At 55.2% G+C, this 22,450-nt stretch overlaps 1 protein-coding gene across 4 annotated transcripts in view; it reads right to left on the bottom strand.

Moving 5' to 3' along the window:
• The window catches only part of EPHB2 (EPH receptor B2), a 182,839-nt gene that overhangs the window by 106,202 nt on the left and 54,187 nt on the right, over window positions 1–22,450 (bottom strand). For all 4 annotated transcript variants that reach the window (XM_026517095.4, XM_026517097.4, XM_026517096.4 and 1 more), the window contains exons 2-3: window positions 15,527–15,591; window positions 11,733–12,417 (exon numbers count right to left, since the gene is read on the bottom strand). In XM_026517095.4, coding sequence (XP_026372880.2) covers window positions 11,733–12,417; window positions 15,527–15,591 — 750 coding nt within the window. The remainder of the gene's footprint in view (window positions 1–11,732; window positions 12,418–15,526; window positions 15,592–22,450) is intronic.

Genomic DNA, 22,450 nt, shown 5'->3' with positions numbered 1-22,450 from the left:
TATTTGTTTATTTACTTTAGAGAGAAAGAGTGCAAGTGGGGGTAGGGGCAGAGGGAGAGGGAGAGGCAGAGAATCCCAAGCAGACTCTGTGCTGAGCCCGATGTGGGGCTCGATCCTACGACCCATGAGATCATGACCTGAGCGGAAACCAAGAGTTGGATGCTTAACTGACTGAGCCACCCAAGGTGCCCCAATTTTGAGCAGTTTTAATGGAATGACGGGGCAGAAGTGTGATGTGAGTGGGTCCAAGAGAGGCCCTGGAACAGGACTGAGCTGCAACGATGGGGGCTGGGAGGGCCAGTGCCTGGGTACCAGGGTCCAACAGGCCTGGCAACCGGCTGTGGTCCCAGCTCTGACCCTTCCCAGGCTTGCGCAGCTCAGTTCACCTCACTGAGCCTTCATTTCCTCATCTGAAGAGCGGGGGTAATACCCTCTTACTGCCTCGGTTGTTGAGAATCAAATGAAGTAAGAATTGTGAGAACAGCTTACTAACAATGAAACACTGTACATATATTCCAGGGGGAAGAGGACCAGTCTTGGATTTCACTTCTGACTCATCATCCATTAGCTGTGTGATCCTGGGCTGGGTTTTTCTAACCTCTCTGAGCCTCCACTTCCTCCTCTCTAAAAACGAGAATATCAACCGTAGCCAACTTCTGGGGCCGGTAAGGATTCAGTCAAGTATAGATACCAAGCCTAGGGCGTAAGGCCTGGTGACTAGCCAGTGCTTCACCCACCAAGGTGTGTCCCTTCCTCTTTGGGCTTTTGTCTCTGTTATTTACAACTGGGGTCTGGCAGGAGGTACAGGGGGCTGGGATAGGACCCTGACGGGATGATGGGTCCCTGGACAGGCGATTTCATCTGACGTCTTTGGGCCTCAGTCTTGTAACGATGAGGCTGGTGATCAGCCGTCCGCGGGCCCTTTGCTTGAGGGAGCAGAGAGGACAGGAGACAAAGCGAGCGTGCTGTTTGGACGTCGGTGAAAGAGGAGTGTGCTGTTTGCGGGCCTGTCGGTTGGCTGGGCAGACAAGTTACCAGGACCAGGAAACAAATCCATGTGACTAAAACAATAGCATCATGCAACCTCCATGGGACTCCGTGGGAAAAGACTGGAAAGGCCTAGGGGAGACACCATGGGCCAGACATACCAGACAGGGTAGGAGTCCCAAGGCCGGCCTACCCTCAGGGGGACCCCGGCTGGTCCCCCAGCCACGGGTTGGTTCATCTGCAAGGTTGTCAGGAGTGGGTTGTCCCATCTCACCAAACCCACCCCCACAACCCTCTGCACACAAACTTCGTGTTCTCTGAGCTGTGAGGGACTCCTCCCTGGGGCGGATCACCAGTTCCCACCCGGGATGGAAACTGAGGTCCCTTGCGATGTTTCAGGGGGGCCCTGGGGTCTCATCCCTGCAGAGATGGAGAGAAAGTTTGGAGGCTGTCTCTCTGAACATCTCAGAGATGACAAGGGGCTCCAGAGGGAGCCCCAGAGCACTGGGTTCTAGTCCCGGTTCCGCCCCAAAGTGCCATGTGACCCTGGGACAGTTAGGTCCTCTCTTGACTTCAGTTTTCCTTGTCTCTAAAATGGCGATGGTAACCTTCGCCTTGCTTCTCTCATGTGGGTATCATGCAGATCAAAGTATCTCATAGGGTGAGACCAAATGCTATACAAAAGCAGCCTCTAATCTTTTCTGGAACAAGGCAGGGTGTAAGTAAATAAATACTGTACATATGTAAGACATTATCATTACAAATGGCATCCTCCCCCCCCTCCAGCCCCGAGCTATGGAAAACCCCCCCCCAGTTTGGTAGAGTGTGAAGAATTCTCAGTAGGACTTCGGGAGGCCTGGGTTCTGATTCTAGCTCTGTATCTGACAAGGTGAATGAACGTGGGTGTCACCCCACCCCCTGCCTGTCCAAAGCCTCTCTAGGGATGGAACACATGCTGCTCGAAGGGGGCTCTGTCAGCTCTGTCAGTGAGGAATTAACAGTATAATGTCCCCCATCTCCCCCAGGAAAGCAGTCTGGGGTGGGCGAAGGGACTCAGGCTTTGCTAGGCAGGTCAGTTCAAGCCTCTTAGCTGCTGTATGGCCCTGGCCAACTCCCAGAATTCCCCTCTCTGGGCCTGTTCCTCCTCCAAGGTCAAAGTTCATCCTTAAAGGTTCCGGGAGTAGGGAAAACAAGGAGAAACAGTGGGATGGGGGCTGAGGACAAAGGGCCCCAGGGAGGGGGTGCCCCAGCAGGGCGGGGTGGAGGCCAGAGTGGGGCCTGTGGGGCCCGAGCCAGCTGCCGCAGAGCAATGGAAATCTCTTAACCACACAGAATTGTTAACGGCTCCCAAATCCTGTTGTACCACAGGCTTAGAAAGGCTTAAACTGTTAAATGCATAAACTTCCTCAATAAACGGGCCTCTCTCGCCAGATCCCGAAGCCCCGCCAGATGTAAAGGCAGCGGCTGGAGGGAGGGGAGATCCCCAGCTGTTTATGGTCTTGCCTGAGCGCTGTGGAGACAGCCTGTGACCACACCGTCAAGCTGGTGCCTTCGGGGTCCCCCGCCAGGCTGAGGCTGAGAGAGGACAGCACAGGGGCTCCAGGGGTGGACGGCCTGGGTTCAAGTCCTGTCCCTTCCTAACCGTGTCACCTCAGACAAGCTGCTCACTCTCTCTGGGCCTCAGTTTCCTCTTCTGTAAAACAGAAATGATGATCCCCAACGTCAAGGAGAGACAGTGAGACCCTGGGTGAGAGCTGCCTGGTCCACAGGTCCTAACAAACGAGAGTGCTGGATGCCGGCTACAGAGCCTTTCTGCCATCTGCAAGAGTGGGAGAAGCCAGAAGTGGGGGGCACAAGGGTGCACACCTGCCCCTGCCACCTCCGAGGAGTGTGACCATTGGCCCCAGTCTGCTCCCAGTCCGAGGGGGGCATTCAATAAGGTTAGTGTGCGGTTAGAGATACAAGGTGAGAGTTCAGAAAGTGCTGTGTGGGGGCAGGTGGGCTCTTCTGTCTGGCCAGAGGTTAGCCACGGTGGATGGGTCTCCCTCCCAGAGGCCTTCTCCCCCTGAGCAGGAAATGAGACCCCCAAGGGCTTCTCTACCCCTGAGCCTCTGCCCTGGGACCACATTCCATTGTGCCCAGCATCTCCATATGAAAGCAACTCAGCCGCACACCTCCCTCTTCTGCCCTGAAGCCCTCCTGGTTGCCCCATCAGACTGGCCCCATAGTCCTGAACAAGAGTCCCTCCATTGGTTATTTGTCAAACCCTTTACTTCCCACATCTCAGGCGGCCCCCAGCAATCTGGGAGGTGAGCAGGACAGAGTACATTCAGGCCTCGCCCCATCCTGGTTAATCAGTTGTCCCAGCAGTTGGAGAAGGCCAGGTTCCCATACTGCTTCCGCTGCTTATTGGTCGTGTGGTCTTGGGCAACTGGCTGACTCTCCCTGGACCTCAGTCTTATCATTTGTAAAATGGAGCTAATCGTATCAACAGAAGATTCCAAAAGATAATGGAGCACAGCATGGAACACAGCGCTGGGCACACAGGAGGGACTGCCTAGCTCTGGTCCTCAGGACTCCTCAGCCCTTTGACAGCATGGAGCTAAAAAGCCTGGCAGCCCCTCTACCCTTCTCCTTTAGCCAACATTTCTCCTCTCCCCACCCCCCACCCCCACGCCCAGCTGGCTGCATCTTGTCTGGGGGTCGGCAAGAGGCCAGAGTTAAAAGTATCATTTCTGATCATCTTTTTCTGGACTAATTCCTGCCTTTGTTTCCTTGCATTTTCCAAAGCCCTGGGAAAATGGCTCCTTCTCCAGGTAGCCTCCCCAGCTTTCCCCTGACTCCCTCCTAAGTGCTCCAAGGCTATAGTTACAGATAGAGCCATCTCCCCCATCCCAGACTGGAAGCTCTAGGAGGGCAAGAAGGGTCTTCATCATCTCTGCAGTCCCCATATCTGGCCCAGGGTCTGGTGCACAGTAGGTGCCTGGGGGCAGGGTTGTTATGAGTATCAGGGGCCAAAATTGTTCAATATTTCCTGCGCAGACCCCGGAGGGAAAATGAAAACCATGTCATCCCATGCCCTGGTATCTAGATCCTTCCATTTGGTTGACTCAGAGAGGAAACTGGGCTGAAGCGGCCCTCCCTCCCTTTCTAAGGACGCCCACTCTGCCTGCCTCTGGGTCCTAGCATCTCCTCCTTCTCACCTGGCTCATTCCTGCTCCTCACTCGGCTTCCACTTAAACAGCTCCCCTTCCTGGAAGCCTTCCTCTGAGCACTGTGACGCTGGCCGACATTCCCCTGGGTGGGCTGGGTGTCTTGGCTTCCACCTCCACTATCTGCAGATATATCTGTTGACATCTCTAGCCTGGGTGGTCCTTGAGGGCAGGGGCCATCACTGATCTTTCCAAACATGCCAATGCCTGCCACAGCGCCCGGCATATGAAAAGCACCCAATGTATGTGACCTCCTGGTCCTCTGTGAAGACCTCACTGATCCCTCCAAGGAGCAATAATAATAATTATAATAATAAATCAGGAGCTGGTATTCAGTGACTCTCTGACGGCTGGCTGGCTGGACAGGCAGACCAACGTATGGACAGACGGATGAATAGTTGTACACAAAGATGCTTTGACAGCATATATGAAGGGGAAGCGGGGGAAGGGGCACTTCAATTTTTAAGAGCCAAGGACTGACTAATCTGAGTGTGTTGGCCAGGCTCCCCATCCAATCCCCTTCTCAAAAGGCTGGCCTGTGTGGTCTCAGGCCTGGCCTGAGTCTGGGGGTCTGGAGGGGGGTGTCTGTTAGCCCTTCCCCTCCCCCAGTTGGGTGTCTCCACCCTGCCCTTGAAGAGATGCAGTAGAACTTCTGTGTGGGGGTCTGGGCCTCTCCTCCCACCCACCCAGCATTCCAACCCTCACACCCTTTCCCCAGCCAGCGCAGCCCCTGCCAGCTGGCGGCCTCCCTCCTCCTCACCCCAAGACTGACCGCACCCTACCCCACGGACTCGCCAGACACATCTGGGCCACTGGTCCAGCCTCTATGGGCAGGGCTGGAGCTGAGAGCATGGTAGGAAGGAGGCCACCCCGAGTTTGGCCCAGGACCCAACCCTGAAGGCCCAGAGACATCCCTGGGCCTCTCCCTACCTTGGCCAAGGGAGCACAGAATCCTGGGAAAGAAGCAGAAAATAAAGCGACAGGCAGAATATCTCCTGCTGGTGAGCATGTGGGGAAACAGACACTCCGGAAGTCTGCTGCCAGGAGGGTACCTGGGCCGTGCCTTTCTGGGGGGTAACTTGGCAGTGTGCATCAAAGCTCTAAAAAACATACATACCCTTTGACCCCACGATTACACATCTGGAAACAAATCTACTCAAATACCAGTAATAGTGCACAAAAATACAGGGACAATCATCCCGGCATTCGCTGAGATAGTGAAAAATGGCCAGCAATCTACGTGTCGGTCAACAGAAGACTGGTAAATAAATTATGACACATCTTTCCCATGGAATTCCAAGAGCCTTCCAAACGGGCTGGAGATCTATCACGATATGGAAAAGTGTCCACAAAATATTAGTCAGTCAGAAACCCTTGCATATTTTTAGCGGGAAGTTCACTTTTTCTTTAAACATAATCAATACGTGTGAGTACGGCCAGAAGGGTGTCCCCCAGCCTGCTGACAGTCGCTACCTCCGGATGATTTTAATTTTCTCCTTTTTGCTTCTCAGTAATTTCTAAAGATTCTGCAACGAACCTACATTGCTTTTGTGATAAGAAAAAGTTTTTTTTTCCTCAAAATAAAAAGCTCATCAGAGACCAAAAAACCCCCAAACACTCACAACAGAAGACAGTGTTGGTAGAAGTCCCTGTTCTTATTTTTATAACATTTTTCTAGGTATTTTCTCATTGACTCTGCAGGGCAACCTTTGTGTTTATCCTGTTTTGCAGATGGGAAAACAAAGACTGGGAGAGGGTCAGTTGCTTGCCCAAGATCACACAGTTAGGCAGAGCTGGGGTTTGAAACCAGGTCCCCAAGGCCAAGGTCAAGGAGAGGCTGTGGGGGCGGTGGGGGGGGGCGGAGACGGAGGCTGCCAGGCAGGGCAGGGTGGAGGAGAGGGAGAGGCTGTGAGAAGCCCAGCAGCTGGGAACTGGGAGTCTAAGCTAGAGCCAGAGGATCAACATGTGCGTGCAACCGCCCCCCACCCCCGTTCCCCTCCCCCCTGGCTCGCAGCCCCTCTCCCTGTCCAAGCTAAATATTAAAAATCCCATTACGCCCCGACAGCACGCAGCAATCACGACCGCTGTGGAGCTGCCTCCAGATCTGTTATAGACGCGGGTCAGCCGTTGGGAGAGAGGAAGGCAGCACCCCCAACAGTGGTTAGGGTGAAATCTGATGGGCAGGGGCAGAGTAGTGGCTGAGCTAGGGAAGGAGAGACCAAGAGAAATAGGGCTACAGAGACAAACTTGGAGACACTGAGGCAGAGGCACCTTCCCAATCGAGCTCATGAACATCTGGAAAGAGTCAGGCAAACAGACTTGGATGCTGGGGGGGAGCCACTGCTGTAGGGGAGGAATTCCAGGGCCTCCACCCCCCCACCCCCGGCAGATCTGCTGGCGGCAAACCCCAGTGGGGACCGTGATGCTGAGGAGACTGGGGACTTGGGAGGGGGGAGAAAGGGACAGAGTTCTTCTGAAGAAAGTCCCCGGAGTCCCTCACCTGGCAGCTGCATGGCCAGTACAGGTCCTGATCAGGCGCCCAATAAAAACTGGACAGATGCATGAGTAGGGAGAAGTCGTACCCTAACACGCGCCCCAGTCAAGGCACTGGACACCCACCAAACACACCCTATACTATCACACCTCGGGGCCATTATTCATGCAGTTGGCTCTTTGACCTACAGTGACCTCCCTCCCTTCACCCATCCAAATCCTACTCACTCTTCAGGGCCTGATTCAAATGCCACCTCCTCCTTGAAGCCTTCCTAGACCTCCAGTCAGAAAAGATGCCTTCCTTCTCATATTCTCAAAGTGCTTTGACTGGATGGACTTCATTTCTGGAAGGATCATACTCTGCCTTCTTCTCCATGTGTCAGAGTCCCCTGCTCACCCAGGAGCCAGTGAGCCAAACCCTGCATCTCAGGTGTTCTCCTCCAGGCTTCCCAGGGCAGCCACTGTTAGCTCAAACGACACCTCTTCCAAGAAGCCTTCCCTGGCCCACCTGGCTAAAGCGAGTCTTTCTTTGACCTCCACTGCTCCATTCCTCGCCCCTTCATTCATCACAGCTTATAACTATTTTATTTATCTGCTCACTAACATTTTCCCTCCATCTTCTTCTGTCCACCCACCCAGACTAAACACTCTGGGAGGGCAGCGAACGTATCCCCCTCGTTCCCTTCCATGTTCCCCAGCACCGGTATGTGCGTGGCTCAGACGGTACTCAATACATAGAGACCTGCCTCGACTTACCATGGGGTTACCCCCTGATAAACCCACCGTAAGTTGAAAACATTGTGAATGGAAAACTCACTTTATACCCCAACCTACCAAACACCGGTGCTTAGCCTAGGTTACCTGAAGCGTGCTCAGTTGAGCAACGTCACCTAACCCAAAGCCTGTTACGTCTCATGCAATTTATTGAATACAGTCCAGAACGTGGAAAAAAGATGGGTCACACGGGGGCAGAAGGGATGCACGTGTATCACTTGTTTACCGCCCTGCTCACGTGGCTGACTGCCCAGCGTAAGGAGTATGAGACCCGCTGTCACCAGCTCAGTACGGTTTCTGCTGAATATGCATCACCATGGCACCGTCGGAATGTTGAAACAGAAGTCGGACCGGCGGAAGTCGAGCCATGGTAAATCGGGGGCGGTCTGTATTGGCTGGAGGGCCAAGTGGCACACAGAGGGTACTGAATACTTGCTTGTTGAGCAAGTCGGACCGGCGGAAGTCGAGCCATGGTAAATCGGGGGCGGTCTGTATTGGCTGGAGGGCCAAGTGGCACACAGAGGGTACTGAATACTTGCTTGTTGAGCGGTTGACTGGCTTCTCCAGGCCCCTCCCTTCCCCACTATGCCCTGCACACAGTTGGCGCTGGAGGAAGCTGGTCAGATGGCGTCGTAGCCATCTGATGTAGCCTACAGATTTGGGGAAGACTCAGGGTGCTGGGAACTCCCAGCCCTTCTTTACCACCCTGCCCGCCCCGGGGATGGCTGTGCCACTCCCATGAGGACTCACCTACTCGCCACCTGTCAGGTAGACTTTATTCAGCCTTATCTTCTCAAATTTGTATTAACGAAGCAATGGAGTTTTTCCTATCAAATTATGTTTTGATATTAAATGGATCTTTCCAAACAACACTCTCCCGGAAATTCTGCTAACAACCCCTCCCATCCCTCAGGGTGGATGCTCCCAGGGCCCGTGGGGTGCTGGGCCCATGGTCATCTGTCTGGCTCTGAGTCCTGTTTGTCTGTCTGAGCTAATGGTCCTGTTACAGAAGCATGAGGCTGCTTCTTTCAAAATGCTGATTCTTGGCCCCACCTCAGAGCCACAGAACCAGACCTGGGGGAGACGTTTGCACCAGGCCCAGGAATCTGCATTTTAATGAAGTTCCCAGTGGATGCTGAGGCAGAGTCAAGGCCGAATCCCTGAGCTGAGAGGGAGAAAGAGCTCTGCCAACCAGCGTTCCTCCACGCCCCAGGCCAGTGGCAGCAGTGCCTGCGGGACTTGGGCTGGAGAGCCCCACATCTCGGTGGCTGTAACACAGAGCATCAGCTGGTGTCCTTCTGGTTTCCTGAGCTCATTAATCACACCCTGACTGGCCTCCACTCACACCCAATGGCTGGCTGGGTCTGGGCCTGGGCCTGGGCCTGGGGTGGGCAGGCCGTAGGTCCGGGGAGGTGGGTTGGAGGGAGCCAGGGCCTACTTGCAAGGAGAAGCTCAGCCTTGGAGGACCTGCCCATGCCAGACAACCTCTCTGTTGGCCCCGGTGACCCTACCTCCTGGCACTCACACCCCATGTAATTCCCTCTCCTGGAGTGGGGGCTGAACTGGGTGACTGGCTTTTAACAAAGAGACTATGGCAGAGGTGATGAGATGTCACTTCTGAGATGAGGTCATAGAAAGATGATGGTTTCTGTCATGGGTGCTCTCTTAAACTCCCTCGGGTCAGTCCCTCTGGGGGAAGCCACTGCCTACATGAGTCCCTGAAGCCTGTAAACAACCGTGGTGAACCGTGGTGAATGTATAAGCAGACCCCGCCCCAGTGCTGCCATCAGATGAGACTGCAGCCCCCAGACAACTGCCGGACTGCAGCCCCAGGAAAGACCTTGCACCAGAGTCACCCCCTGAGCCATACCTGGGTCCCTGACCCTCAGATGCTGTGAGATTATAAATGTTTGTTGTTTTCAGCTGTGACATTTTGGGGTGACTGGTTGGGCAACAATGGGTAACTCACGTAACTCTTCATCTGGGCACTTCCAGGGACAGTTCTTCCTGCATCGCTCCCCGAGCCCTTAGCCATGGCCATGCCAGACGCTGTACCAGTCCCCGCAGTGGGACGCACTGCTTCACGTTCCCAGATCCTTGTAGATCCCTCCTCTGGAAGGCCCGGGCCACCTAGTCAACATAACCCTCTCCCAGGACTCAGCCCCAGTGTCACCTCCTCTGTGTCACCTCCTTCTCTCTCTGTGCCCACTGCAGCCCAGGTGGTTCCAGTCAAAGCCAGTCAAAGGCATTCTCTCCCTGTTCACTTACAGTCTGTCTCCCCGGCTCGACTGTGGCTCCTAGAACACAGCACCACCATTGCGTTCTTCTGTCTTACCTGACGCTCAGCACAAGGTCTGACACAGAGCTGGCGCGGGTGAGGTTTGATGAGTGAATAATGAGCAAGTGACTGATTCTGCCCCCCGCCCCCAGGGCCCACCACCTCCCAAGGCTGTGCCCTTTTTACACTCAAGTACAGAAAGCCAGCTCTGTTATCTTCCCCCAGAAACTGGCTTTTTCTCCCAACCTCCCTGACTCTTTTCCAGGACCAACATCACCTCCCCACAAGCGATAATTCCCTCCCTTCTCCTCTCCAGTCTGTGTGCACATGCCACCTTCTCATTCATCCTCACACCCTTGCTCCTAGCAGCGTGGACACCCCGTCCACACAGCCACCATCTCTCGAGAGCACAGCCGCAGCTGCCCCACGGGCCACGGCTCCTCTCTCGGGCACCCCCATTTTTCCTCCCCGGGACCTCTAAAATGCTGCTTCGGAGCATGGAGACAGGAACCACGGGGATGGTGGACACAACAGCATTTTATAAGGGGAGGCTCACCGCAGCCCCCTCAGGCCACGCGGTCTGGCACTTCAGGAACCCTAGAATCGGCTGCAAACTCTTAGCTTGGCATTTGGAGGACCCCTAGGATCTGATTCCAACAGGGAAGGCAAGAGGAGGTGGTGCAAGTAGGCTTTAAATCACCATCCAGCTCACACCGTGGAGTACCTGTACCAGGCCGGGCTTTGTATACATCACATCTCATTTAGTTGACAGTTATTAAGCTCCTACTGTGCCCTATAAGCCATTATAAGTGTTTTATAGTCTTGAATTGTTGAATCTTCACAAGTACCCTAAGAAAGAGGGTTTCACGTGCAGCCCCAGACAGACAACTAATAACAGGCAGGCCTGGGATTTGAACCCAAGTCCATCTACCTTCACAGCCTTCTTACCACCACGCAGTTCCTCTTACAAACTTCTTATGTTTGCCAGCGGGCATCTTGATTGTTTGCCACAGTCAAACGGCACCTGTACTATTGCTTACTCAGGACTTCTCCTTAAATCACGCCAAGTGGCACCATGGCCAAGGGCTGGGCTTGGAATCACACGACCTGGATAAGACTCCTGGCTCCCCCACTTAACTCTCGAGCCTCGACTTCTTCCTGTAAAATGGCAGCATCCCTCCCAGGGTTCTTGGGAGGAGCAGTAAGTTAGACACACAAAGTGCTTAGCACACAGTACGAGGGGCGGTCAGGAGGCCTGGCTCACGGTGGGCCTGCTCGTCCCCCGCCCCTTGCATCAGAGGGAATCACGTGACTTGCCTTAGCCACTGAAGCGTGCAGGGGAGGGGCACATGCGCCACCGCAGGCAGAGCTCAGGGGCCAGCATGCCACCCATCTCGCCCTCCGTCTCCCTGTCCTCACCATCACCACATTCCCAATGTGGCTCCTCCATCCACTTGGCTCCCCAAGCGCGGAATCCCCAGCCAACCCCCGACGGACAGGTAGCGTTGCGCAAGAAATAAACTTTTACTGTTCAGTCACTTCCGTCCAGCCTGGCCCGTACTGACGGATGCAGCAAAAGTCCACTAAAGGTTAACTCATCCCTGTTCCTTACTGAGCCTTATTTCCTTACCAATGAAACAACATCACTTTTGTAAATGAAGACGTACAGCACCACTCGGTGTTGTTAATATTCACGTAATAATTAAAATGAGAAACGTTTATCCCCATGCCCGCGAAAATCACCTTGCCCGCTCCCCACCGGACATACATGTACCGCCATTCTAGAAGCGCTCTTCGAACATTTCCCTGTAAGACACGGAACATTGGCTGCAGGTTTGGGAAGCCCGGCCAGAGAGTGTCTCACGGTCGGCTCCAGGCCACTGCCCTTGCCAGCCTGAGCCCCCCACGCCCCACCCCCCAGGCCCAAGTCTGCAGCCGATAGCAGCTCCGCGCCCCTGCAGGGGCACCTGCCCCGCCGCGGCCCTTACCTCTGCAGACCGTGCCGTTCTCCACCGCCTCGAAGCCCGCTTTGCACATGCAGCGTCCGATGGGCACCAGCCACTCGCCGTCCCCGTTACAGTACAGCTTGATGGGCACGTCCACCTCCTCGGCATTGGCGATGCAGCTGCCCCGGGCGGCCACCAGCGAGGTGCTCTCGGCCCCCGACAGGGTCTCCTGGAAGACGGCGCCGTTCTGGATGATGCGCGGGCACTTGCGGTAGAAGACGCGCACGGCGATGAGCGACATGCAGCCCCCGTAGTCCTGGAAGGCCAGGTAGAAGCCGCTGCGGGACACGGGCCCGAAGCTCCGCACCTCGGTGTTGATCTTCATGACCCGGCCCCCCAGGTCCACCTGCGAGAAGCTCTCGTCGGCCGCGATGGTGTCCACCTTCACCCACGGATTCTCCATCCAGTTGGGGAAGGTCTTGGTGGCTGAGTCGAAGTCGGCCTCGTAGTAATAGAGGTTGAAGGTCTCCTTGCAGGAGCCGGGCACGCTGGGGATGCTGCTACAGTCACGCACCGAGAATTTCATCTCCACGTGGATGCGGTGGGCGCCGCGGCGCCGGATGAACTTGGTCCGTAGCCAGTTGTTCTGGCTCGACTCAAACACATTGCACACCTGGTACGTACGGATGGTGTTCATGTTCTCGTCGTAGCCACTCACCTCTTCCCACTGTGGGTGAAATGCTAGTCAGGTGGGGGAGATGGGGCTCAGCCCCGTGGGTTGTCTGTCTATAGGGGAGACACAGACCCTGTCTTAGGGAAGCCTTCAGTCCAATGGGGGTAAATAGGACTCTTACCACTGGGGGCCTCCTAGTCTAATGGGGGAGGCACGGACTCTACCTTAGGCATCTTCTAGTCTGATGGTGGAGACGTGATCCATACCATCAGAGAACTCACAAGCTGAGGGAGAGACATGGCCTTGGCCCTGAGAATTCCCCAGTCTGTGAAGGAGACATGCCAATCTGATGGGAAGGGCACACACCCTGCTCTTGGTTTTCCCCTGATTAATATGGGAGATGTGACCCTCACTCTCGGGGTGATAAAGGAGACGAGGCCCCAGCTCCTGGGAAGCTCCCACCAGTAAGGGAGAGGCCCACCGCAAGGGAATTCCCTCTGCTGAGAGCAGACACAGCTTTGTGCTTGGGGAGTACTAATTTGATGGGGGAGTCAGAACGTTTGCCTACTGGGAACTCCTATTCTGACCAGGGAGACACAGTCCTTGCCCCAGGGGATTTCCAGTCTTGCGGAAGAAGAGCCCTAAGCCCCATGATGGGGAAGACAGGCAGTCAGTTCTGGGGGTCTTACGTGGTTAAGATACCACTAAAATGGTTAGGGGACCCAGAGAGAAGCTTTCTACCCTTCTTGCCTATGGCAGGTGCCTCGGCACCCTCCCTGGGCCCCAGCCTGGCTCTCCCATATGCAGCTGAGAGTTCCCGAGCCCCACTGCTGTGGGGGCTGGGCAGGGCCATGGAAGTCTGGGGATGAAGGGCACTGGTATCTCCTCACAGACTCTCACAAGCCAAGCTCACTCATGTGCTGAGCCTTTGTTCACAATTCTGTGCCCTCCTCGAGTACCCTCCCATCTTCTCTGTCCATCCTCCTGGAGCCTCTTGTAGCAGGCTCTCTCTGGCTGCAGAGTTTGCATTCGCTGACTGTCCCATGGGTCTTCGGGGACCCCCAGCCTGGGCGAGGGCGGGGCACCCTTGGGCCTCTCGGCCTGGTCTCCCCAGTGGGGCTGACAGCTTGCTGAGAGTATCTTCCCACCCCCTCCTTCTCCTGTGTCCCCTTTGTCATTGGGCTGGCTTTCCCTGGGGTAGACCCAAAAGAGCCGAAACAGCAGAGCACCCCCTCCCACCCATGCCGGCCTGGGGTGGGTGCTGAAGCGGGACCTCATTTCTTTGTCATGATGATCAATATGGTATATCATCATCTCCATCTTGCAGATGAGCGAGTAGAGACCAGGGAAGCGAGGCCACTTGACCCAGGTCACACAGCCCTAGACCCATTCCCATGCTTGTGCACGCTGCCTCGAAACACGGGCTCACAGTACCCCAGGAGTCCTGGGTTTTGTCCCAGCTCTGCTAACTTGATGCATGGCCTTGGGCAAGTCACTTCCCCTCGCTGGGCCTCTATTTCCCCAACTGCCAAATGGGACTGTGGGGGGGGGTTGGTGAGGCAGGTGGTAATAGAGGTGTCGCCCGCCAGTGGGTGTTCTTTGTTCTTCTGCCTTCCTCAGAAATCTGGGCCATGTCTGTGCGGGGCTGTGTAGTGGCTGCCGGTCTGGGGAGGGCTGAGGTTGTGAAGGGCCAGTGCCTGTGGGGAAGGCTGAGCTGGAGCCTACTGGCCCAGCCTCGACGTCAGTGGAGGCTCTGAAGCTCCCTACATTGCTTTTTTTTTTTTTTTTTTTTTTTTGGTGGCACCATGTGACAAAGTCAGCCCCTTGTTACAACCACTGCTCTTCTTCAGAACTTAATTAGAGCACTTAATTAGAGCACTCTGCCTTTCTCCCCTCTCTCTAATTAACATGCGGAGGCCCTGCAGCCTAAACACCCCAAATAATTGCGTCCGGGGGCCCTGCAGCCCAGCCTGGCCTCATTCCTGCTCGGGGGGGCTGCGGGCCCGGCCGCCTTCGCAGATGGAAAACTGGTGATGAGAAAGAGCCACAGAAAGAGGCCTGACCCTAGGGCCCTGCCTATTGAGAGCACAGGCCTGGGGTGGGGGTGGGGGGCTAAGGGGATACAGCTCCTTGGGGCGGCAGCCGAGTCCCAGTGGGAGGAGCTGGGGTGGGGGGAAGGGCACTGATGGGCTGGGGGAGCCCAGAGCCCTCTCCGGAGCCCAGGGAGATGAGGAGGGAATGATATAAAAACAGATGACCATGACAATGATGATGGTGGTACGACTAGAGCTACTCATTGTGGGGGCGGGGGGCGCCCTCTGCCAGGCACTGTGCTGACACCGTGCAGGAAAACCCCACAACAGTCCGGTGCAGAGCACATGACCACCATCATTTCCTCGGAAACTGAAGCTCAGACAGGTTAAGGAACTGGCCCCAAATCACGCAGCTGGTGAGTGGCAGGATTGGGACAGAATTTCAGGCACGTCCGGCCCCACAGCTTGTATGTAAGTTGGTGCCGGAAGAAAGAGGACTCTCACACTGTGCCTGCTCTTGCTCTTGAGGGACTCACAGCCTACCTGGGCTCAAACCACTGGCCCAGGGAAGTATGGGACTCATGGAAGTGTGATGATAAGAGCTCAGGGACGGGGAGCCTTGTGTTATGGGGACTCAGAAAGGGGGCCCAGAGGACTCGGTCACAGCCCTGGTTACAAACCTGAGCCCCATCGCTAACTAGGTGTAACGCCCCTGGCAGGCAGCTTCAACTCTCTGAGCCTCAGTTTCCTTACCTGTAAAATGGAGGTGTTTCCTCCCCATATGATTGGCGATGATGTGTATAAAGGTGCTTCCTTGATACAGTATGTGTACAGTGGGTGCTCAGAAAACGACAGTTCACTTTCCTCATCTGTAAAATGGGGGCAGCGCCAGTTCCTACTTCTCAGCCTTGCCCTGAGGATGCCACGGGATAAAGGCTGAAAGCAGCCGGCATGTTGTCATGGTAACCAGCACTCCATCAATAGTCGGGGACCAGGAGGGCGAGGCAATAAGAGGCCAGCCCTGGGCCCTGAAGGAGGGAAAGGGGCTGGAATTTCGGGGCATCCAGGCCCTGCAGCAGAACCCGAGGTCTTCTGAGGGACCAGGCAGGGTTTGGGGACCACCGACTCACCCCTGACGGAGGATGCACGATCCAGCCCAGCTCCGCCGTCGCTGTGGTTGAGTCCATCAGCGTTTCTGTGAGGAAAGCCAAGAGTCACTGCCGCCCACCTACCGAGTGCTGTCAATCGCCCCAAGACCCCCACCCCTCAAGGGCCTTCTTTACTGAGCGCCACCTACTTCCATTGCACCAATCAATCATCTGGCTGTACTCGGGCAGACTACCCTCCCACTAGGTCTCCCACTCCACGATCCCACCCACTCCCACCTTCCGGCCAATCGTCTGATTCTACCCCTCCAGGCTCCACCCCTTAAGGCGCAGCTCCCACCCTTCCGCCGGTGGCCACGCCTCCTCTCAGCCCACCCTGTCCAACCAACCTGGCTAGTGCCGCTTCCCTCCCTTGCTGGTGGAGAAGGGTCTTAACCGGGACTCTCCTGGGTGGGCTTCAGAGAGTCCACCAGGCAACCCTGGAAATTTTATGTCAAACTTTGGGTATCTGTTTGCTTTTCGGCTTGCATCAAATTCTCAAGAACTGGACTGTGGCCCTTAGAAAGGCCTCTCTCTTTGGTGCCAGCTGAGCCCCATCAGTTACTCCACCTCGGCTCTCTGGCCCAAACTTCCTATCGGGGACACCCTCCCCCCTTCTCCAGGCACCTGGAGTCCTCCATAGTGTCCCCACACTGGGGCTTCCCCCCTGAGGGTTCAGTCAAAGGTGCTCTTAGGATAGGGCCCTAGGAGTGGGGGGGGGGGATGGGGGGATGGGGGGATGGGTGTTGAGGGTGAGCCCTGTGCCAAGTAGCTCCAGTCTGTCACCTGCCCTCTGGGGGTTGAGGAAATTCAAATGAGCTTCTGAACCAGCCAGGGCCCCACTTGCCCCGCCCCCCACTCCAGCAGCTGGAAGGAAGGCGCCACACAGCCTGTGACGAAGAAGACCCCGAGGGCCAGAGAGAGCCCCTTTCTTCCCCAGATAAGGCCCAGGACCCCTTCCCACTTCCCCTTCCCTGCCATAGGGAATTCAAAACACTTCTTGAGCTGAACTACAATGAGTAGATTTATATTGGCCCCCTTCAAGCGTTCATTCAACACATATATCCTGATGTTCCTTACGCGCCAGGCACTGGGGACCCTGAGAGAGAAAATGGCGAAGAGTGAGACCCTACTGTGGAGCTGTTCACGGTCGAGTAGTGGTGATAAGGCGTGAATACAAATAGCCACGAGAGAGCAGGCAGAGAGACCGAGGTCACAGCTGGACCTTCCACGCCACCTAGCTCAGCGCGCGTGGGTGAGGTGCCCCAGCAGACCTCACTCATCGGTCCACGCCCCCCCCCCCCGTGGCTGCACGATGCTCCCCACCACGGCAGGCCAGGAAACTAACACCCGCCACTTGAGATGCTAACCGTGGCCCAGCCCCACGGCTTCGTTTCGGAGCTAGGGCAGTGAGGCACAGAGACGGGAAGAGACTTCCTGAAGATCCCGTAGGAGCTGGTGGCAGAGTGGGCGGTGCAGATCTCCAGCCTCGGACGCTATAAACTTCTGGATACTTAGTTGGATAGCCTGCACCGGATGAACTCGGGGGAGGCTAGTGGGGGCAGGGTGCACAGTGCCCGGGCCACTGTGAAGGTCGAAATGGGAGCAACAAGGTCTTGAACTAGGGCAGGAGCGGCGTGGATGGGAGGAAGCATTCAGCCAGAGGTGACCCCAGTCAGACCCACGAGCTGACAATGGAGGAAGCAGCAGTGTCCCTATGACCGCCTGTGGCTGATGTCTGCAGTCGCTGTGTCCCCTTGCACGGGGGGCTGGTGATGGGGGAGGAGGGGTGCCAGGGACGGTGGAGTCCAGTGCCAAGGGCATCTTTTTGATGGCAAATTGGAGGGAAGTTCTATTGTGCCGCTCTGGAGCTGAAAAAGGGTTCCTTTTCACACTCCGAATGCTACAGATTTTTCTTCCTGGAGAGAACAAGGGCTGAACTTTTAACCTGTTTTCTCTCATCGGCCTCAGCCAGAGACGCGCCAAGCCGGGCTCTCTGCCTGGGCCTGAGGAACAGCTGCTGGGAGCCGTGTGGAACAAGGGAGAGGAGACTCTGCTTGGGACTAGAAAGGGGTCGGGTGGGGGAGGCAAGCCTGCCAAGCAGGTGGCCCCACCCCTTGGCTGGATTCTTGGGCTGACCCAGAGGCCAAGCTCTAGAGGATTCCATGGCCCAGAGGAGGGGCTGTGAGCTGACATCCTCATTGTATGGGTGGAAGCTCAGACCCAGAGAGGGCAAAGGACTTGCCAAAAGTCACGGACTAAAGGCTGGTGCTCGAACTCCAGGCTCCCAGGCAGCTGGGTCTGGGGGGTGTTCCACGGTTCCCCAGCTCTGCCTCCCACCTCACCTGGAACCAGTAAGGGGAGGATTTCAGGAGGCCAAAAGTCAAAGGGCTAGTTGGTTCACAGACAGGAAGGGGCTAAGAGGGAGTGTGAAGTTTGCAGATCCCCTGGGCGGGCGGCATGCAGGAGGCTCCCTTCTCCCTGTGCCAATCCTGGCTTTGTCCAGAAGCCTGCCTCTGGGAAAGCTGTTACCCTTTGGGGCTGTGGCAGGAGGACACCCATGGGTGCTCTCTCCCCAACTTACCCTCGGCCTTTTGCTTTTCAACATTGACACCTCCCTCCACCCCACTGCACACAAGGCAGGTAGGCAGAGCAGATAAAGTAGGGGTCAGGAGGTCGGAGGGACTGCGATTCTAACACCTGCGCTGCCCCTAGTTGCCTTGTCAGCTTGGACCTGTAACCTTCCCAAAGCCTTAGTTTCTTCACCTGGAAAATGGCCATAGTGCCTTCTGAGTGGGGCTAGGAGGATGAAAGGACAGGGAAACATGTTAACTTTGGGCCCAGCACAAAGCAGAGCCTCGGTGAGTGGCAGATAATCTTTTTTTAGACCGAGTGTGGTGTCTTTTGGCTGATCCAGTGCCTGCACACACACCATTTCCTCTAGACTCATGAGGTGACCCCCGAAAGTGAAGGCGGGTCCGAGAGGCCCCCCCCACCCTCCAGACAGTGCTTGCCAACATCTGACAAGCATCAGCCTCTTGCTCCAGCACTGCAGCCCCCGGGAAGCCCTTCCTGATCCGTCTGATGCTGCTTTGCTGGGATGCCCTGAGTTTCCTCTTTGTTCCTCTCAAAATGAGCATGAAAGTCACATTCAGTTCCCTGGGGAATCTGGGGCTAGTAGTTCTTGCCCGAGGAACCTGGGCAGGTTCAGAAAGCCAGGCCACGTTCCACCACCAGCACTTCCTTCCTTCTCCCCATAACACCCCAGACATCTGCCCTCCAGTCCCAAAAATCTGCAAAAGGGAGAGAACTCATGGTCACTGAGACAGAGACCTTTCTATTAGGACCTGGAGACCCTCACCAACGTTCTTCCAACAATGCCAAGACATAGTTAATATCATCCCATTTCACAGATGGGAAAACTGAGGCTTATAAAGGCTCAGGAACTTGCCCAAGGTCACACATCTTGCATTCACAAGCAGTGCTGCAGCTGCACGGACTGTGTGGGGCTCTCTCTCAGCCCAGTACCCCATACATACCATTCCTTCTGATCATCTCCCCCTCCACACCTCCTCTGCCTGCCCCCAAGACCCAGCACGGGGCTTGGCACATAGTAGGTCTACAGTCAGAGGCTGAGATCACCCCCCACCTCCAGGCTAATGTTCTGCTCCATCAGAACAACATTCATGACTTCAGCCATTGCCACCTACAATCTATGCTATATTTAGCTACTATTTTTCTTCCAGCTGACTCTTCTTTTAAGTGCATTTTAAAGAGGAAAAAGTTATCATTATTATAAACGGGAAACCAATATCACTTGCCATAAAAAGAAGGAAAATAAACACACAACTATTACAATTAAAAATGTTCCTCTGCAAACTACCTAACATCATTTCACTTCCCACACTTTGGGGACCGCGAGATTGAACAGAGACGCTTCTGAAGCAGGAGAAATGTCCCCATCCCATCCCCACTGTGACAATGACAATCCCTCATGCAGGGGAAGCTGTTTTTGCTGTACACAGATAATTAATCACCACACGATGTGACAAAGACTGTGACAGGGACTCGCATGGGGCACTGTGGGTGTGGGAACTGGGTGTGGAAGGAGAGGAAGAAAATGCTCAATTTAGGGATGGCTTTCCTGGAGGAAGTGACACTTGAATGGAGGCTTGAGGAATGAGTGAGGAGGGAGTTAGGAGAGGCTGAATGGGAAGGGCATGTGAGGCAGAGGGAACAGGAGAGGCAAAGGCGAGGAGGTGAGCAACAGCACGGTCCGTGGGAAGGAGTCAGTGTTGGTGACGGTCGGCAGCTCTCTGAGGGCCCTGGCTGGACCACATCCACCTGGCCACATCCCTGCCTGCTTCTCTGGTGCCCCTCCCCCGCTCCTGCCCTGCCCCACACTGCCCTTCTCCTCGCCCCTGGACACTCCCACCCCAGCGAGCCCTATGGAAATATCTGGTTTGCAAGCCGTGAATGTGCTCCGAGACCATCTTTTAAAATCCCAATGGTTAGATGAGGAGATGAGGCTGTGCGGACAGATTCTCAACACCCCGGAGAAAGCTGGAACCAGGGCCTCCGGCCGCCAACTGGGACAGCCTGCGTCGGTGGGAAAACCGGGTTCGCGCCATGGCAGCGGCTTTGGCCCTAGCCCCACTGCGCCCGCACCCCCTCTCCTTCCTGGAGACTGCACAGAAGAAAGCAATCAGGAGGTCCTGATTGCGCAGGCTGGGGAGGCCCGTAGGCCCCTCTGGCTATGTGTGAACGAGCAGTGTGCATTTCAGAAATACTTGAGCTAAAAGGGGAGACACACTGAAGTCGTTAGCGTGGAGCCGACAGGAGGTGGCTGGGTGAGGAGGCCCTGGCGGACGCTACCACCGCCCCTGTTTCAGGCTGGAGCGGCGGCCACGCTCTGCTCCCCGATCCAGCCCTGTTCAGCTCTGTATGACCCCCGAGTGGGCCGCGGACCCCGTTTGTCCGGACTAATGGCAGTGTATGAGAGTTCCAAAGAGACGAGGAGGAACTTTCATTAAGCACCTACTGTGTACGGGCATTCCAAATACAGCTTCTGGCTCAGGACAACTTGTGGGGGTATATGCTATTAACCCCATTTTATAGATGCAGAAACAGAGGTCAGGGAGGTAAAGCAACCTTCACAAGGGCACACGGGTGAGGCTGGCATCGGAAATCACATCTGTCTCATTTTACATCTGCGGGACTGTTTTTTTTTGTTTTTTTGTTTTTTTTTTTGTTTTTTTGTTTTTAAAGGGAAAGAGAGACTATGAGTGGCGGGGGGCGGAAGGAGGAGGAGGGAGTCTTAAGCAGGCTCCACACTCAGTGCAGAGCCTGATGTGGGGCTTGATCTCATGACACTGAGATCATGACCTGAGCCGAAATCAAGAGTCAGACGCTTAACCGACTGAGCCCCCCAGGCGCCCCCATCTGCATGGTTTTCAAGATTTTGCAGCTATAGTCTTAAAAAAGACAACACACACACACACACACACACACACACACACACGCAAAATCACTGGGGCTCTCTGTGTTTATTCTCTCCCTCTGTGTGGGCCTGACTGAGGACGGGAGGGGAAGGAGGGAAGGGCAGCAGGGGAGTGGGGCTCAGACTGTCTAGGCTAGAACCTTGGCTCTGGCACTCTCCATGGTGTGACTACAGGCAAGCCTGAGCTCCTCTCTGACCCTCAGTTTCCCATCTGTAAAATGGGTCATGTGACCATTAGGTGACATCAGGTAGGGGAGTCCCACTGATCTGCCGTCTCCCAGGGCCCTCATTCTGGGGGAGCTCTGTGTCTGCCTCCTTACCACTGTATCCCTAGCCCTGAGAACTGGTTCTGGCCCACAGTGGATGTACTTGACCTCCACATGGCAGCTGGGTGATGTTTTCTAAAGTCCATGTTGATCATGTCTTAACCGAGCTTAATGCCCTTCAGAGCTCCCGCTGCCGGCACGAGAACGTCTTAGCCCCTAGCTCCCTGTCTTCAAGGCTCCTGCTGGACAGGCCAGTTAATTATCTTCCAGCCATGCTCGCCTATGTCCCTAGTGTCCAGCCACCCTGAAGTTCCTTCTGCAAGCATGGTCCTGGTCACTTGACCCTTCCAGGTTTTTCTGCCTGGAATGCCTGGCCCTTCCAGCTTTGTTAGCCTAATAAAGAAGTTAGGCTAACTTCTCTTCCAAAACTTAACTCAAAGGCTCTCTCTTCCTGGCAGCTGTCCCTGAATTCTCCTGGGTTAAGTAATAAGATCACGGTCATTCCACGAACATCTAATCTACCTACTGTGTGCCAGGCCCTGTGCTGGGCACTGGGGATGTCAAAATAGATCAGCAAATCCTTCCCTCAAGGAGCTTCCAGATTAGTGCCTGACACATGAACTTTCTACACAAAGAGGCAGGGTGAGAATGCTGGTCCCGGTCGGGGGCCAGGAAACCCAGGGACAGAAGGTATTAGCTTTGACCAGGAAATTAGCAAAGGAGGAGGTGGCATTGGAGCTGGGAGAAGAGGACAAGGGCATGCCACGTATGGAGTACTGCACATCAAAGGCACAGAGGCCTGAAACTGCAGGGCACTTTGGACAACAGGAAAACCTGAGGACTTGTTCTCAGTCGTGAGCGCTGGGCTGAGGGTTTAGCACTCGTTATATCATTTCGCCGTACCAATAAAGTAGGTAGTTGATCATCTCCCTTTACAGATGGGAAAACTGAAGTTAGGAGAGACGGTTCAGTGCCTGCATGGCCAGGAAGTGGTGCATCTCTGTCTGCCGCCCATCAGAGCACATGTACTTAACCCGGCACCATGCTAGAGTTTCTGTCCCATTCGGTAGGAGCAAATGCTTCATGGAAAGCTATGGGAGCTTAGGATGGGGCCAGAACTTCTGGGCCTTGAATGTGAGGCCA

The sequence above is a fragment of the Ursus arctos genome, unplaced genomic scaffold (genome assembly GCF_023065955.2).
Source record: "Ursus arctos isolate Adak ecotype North America unplaced genomic scaffold, UrsArc2.0 scaffold_32, whole genome shotgun sequence".
In the NCBI taxonomy this organism is placed as follows: Eukaryota; Metazoa; Chordata; class Mammalia; order Carnivora; family Ursidae; genus Ursus; species Ursus arctos.
This window is presented reverse-complemented; position numbering and strand designations above follow the sequence as displayed.